This window comes from Eurypyga helias, unplaced genomic scaffold, assembly GCF_000690775.1.
Source record: "Eurypyga helias isolate BGI_N326 unplaced genomic scaffold, ASM69077v1 scaffold31384, whole genome shotgun sequence".
Classification (NCBI taxonomy): domain Eukaryota; kingdom Metazoa; phylum Chordata; class Aves; order Eurypygiformes; family Eurypygidae; genus Eurypyga; species Eurypyga helias.
In genome coordinates this window covers 16,038-18,340 of record NW_010248639.1, presented here as the reverse complement: position 1 = coordinate 18,340, position 2,303 = coordinate 16,038, and the positions used below count along the sequence as shown (strand labels likewise).

General features: G+C 60.7%; 1 protein-coding gene across 1 annotated transcript in view; it reads right to left on the bottom strand.

Moving 5' to 3' along the window:
* Nucleotides 1–212: 212 nt before the first annotated feature.
* Nucleotides 213–2,303, bottom strand: part of NUDCD3 (NudC domain containing 3) — a gene marked incomplete at its 3' end in the record, with an annotated part of 8,625 nt that continues 6,534 nt past the window's right edge. The window contains exons 5-6 of the mRNA XM_010151135.1: nucleotides 2,096–2,191; nucleotides 213–416 (exon numbers count right to left, since the gene is read on the bottom strand). Of these exons, the coding sequence (XP_010149437.1) occupies nucleotides 213–416; nucleotides 2,096–2,191 (300 nt within the window). The remainder of the gene's footprint in view (nucleotides 417–2,095; nucleotides 2,192–2,303) is intronic.

Sequence of the window (2,303 nt, the reverse complement as noted above, 5' to 3'; positions counted from 1 at the left end):
ACAAAAGCCCAAGCGTGGATAACACATGCCGGAGAGGAGGAGAAAAAGAGGGAACGGGGGGAAAAATATCCTCAACAACGAAAATAATCCCAAAACGTGTTGTGCACAACACCCAGTGGAGATTTCTAAAAACAGCTCGTGTGAAGTTATTTTAATCTCACTTCTGAGAAGCAAGCGGGTGCGACAGAGAGGGGAGCGCACAGGGGTTATACCTGGGGCCGGGGTTCCGGCACGGTGCCACAGGGACACCATCCTGAGTGGGAAGAGGTGTGGATGGAGCCCCTGCCACGCATGACGGGCATGGGCAGAGCAGCAGCATGGCGATGACGCCCGCTGGGCTCCCGCTGCGGCCGGGCTGTCGCGTAAACGGCGAAGGTGCCAAAGGACGAGCTGGGAAACGTGTTGGCGTTCAGCCCCTGCTCCGTCAGGGAGAAGCTGGCAGAGCCGGAAGGAAAAGGCTCAGTGCAGGGAAGAGGGGAGCGCTGGGGCTGCTGGAGGGTGCACAGACGCGTGCCGAAGAGGATAAATCGCTAAGAACCCCCGACAGGATGGGGAAGGCAGAGCTGGGAGGGCGTAGAAGGCAAATTAACCTCCCCAGGATAAGAGCTCTGGGGAGAAGGGAAGGCAGTTGATGAGACCCCATGAACAGCCACCCCCGAAGGGAGCCTGAAGGGAGTCAAAGGGCGCAGGGGAAGCCGAGGACATTGGAACAGCAGACCGGAGAGCGTGGTGGTCTCCACGATCCTTGACATGTCCTGCAAGACATGGCCTCTCTGCACAGGACCAGGAGAGATTTCAGCTCCTCGGCACAGAGATGAAGCTCTGCCCACAGGAATTGCCTCAACTGACAGACCACAAACACACATGGGATTTACACCAGACAAGAGCCACCGAGGTGCCCCAAGCACCAACCCAGGCGGCCAGCACCTCCTGGGCTGATGCCGGCGCCGACACTGGGTGAGTTCCGTTTTGGCTGCATCCCTGCCTGGCCAGGCAACGCCGTCCCCGGCGGCGGGAGAGCCAGGTGACACCTTCCGGCATCTTGCAGGATGAAGATGCTCCTGCCCGCCGCGTTTGGGGTTCACACAGCGCCGCGCAACATGTGGACACACAACCTTGGGTACAGAAGGGCCGGCGCGTGCCGTCAGCCCGCCGCGGGACTCTCTCCCGGCCCCTGAATGATGGAATCCAGTAACACGTGGCTGGGAGTCTCCTGCTGGATGAATCGGGGGGGGGGAGGCGCAAACCACTTTTGGCTACTCTGTGCACGGAAAAAGGAGATGCTCTCGGGTGAGAATTACTCACTCTGCTCCAGTTACCTTACAATTCTTCGAGCGAAACTCCATCCCACCACCAATATGTTGGCAGCCAGCTGGAGATCCTCACAACCCCGCGCTCGCGGTAACTCGAGGCAAGACCCAGCTCTAAGGTTGGAGGTAACAGGCCCGTGCCCCGCGCTGCCCCCAGCCGCGCCTGAAGGCCCCCCCAGTCTCGCTCCACCCGCGCACTGTTCCCATCCTCCTCCGGCGCCGGGAATGAACAAGCATCGCCTCGGTGGCTGGTCCTGGGAACACCCACAGGGACTCCCTGCCATGCAGTGGAGAGCGACCTCCTCCTGGATGAGTTTACTCCTTCCCAGGATCGTTTCTCTTCCCAGACCAGCAGATTTTTAAGAAGGTTAATGATGCCACCACCTCTTTTTTCACATCCTTTCAACGGCCTAACGGAGTCGGAGAAGCATCCATACGGATCTGCAGGGGCCAGGCGGCGCCCACGCAGCCTCCCCATGCACACTCCCACTCCGTTTCCCAGCGTGGGGACTTGGCTTTGGGTTCCTGTCCTGCTGCCACCCTTGTGACAGGGGGTGGAAGGCTGCAAACCCCAGGCCACCCTTGCAGGGATGGTGCTGCCTGCACAGGGTGAGGAACGGCCTCCCCTGCTTGACCCAGGCAGCTGGCATCCCCTCCTGGGGATCACGACAGCCTCCACTGCTCCTGAAACTGCTGGGGAAGCCTCCGGGTGGAAAAGGAGAGGGAAAAGATGGCCACAGGTGGCAAAACCCCACTCCCAGCACAATCCCGGCCCCAAAACTCACCAAGGGGTTTGGCAACTTTGACACTCGAGATTCCAGGCTGACGGGCAGCTCCAGAGGTGGGCACAGCCCCAGGATGGCAGAATTCCCACCCTCAGCCTGGAGCACACCAGGAACGATTCAGGAAGCTGGGAACCCACCAGTACCATGCTGCGGGGCAGCAACAGCTGCCCCAGACACCTCCACAGGGGGGACTGGCGGGGCCGGGGGG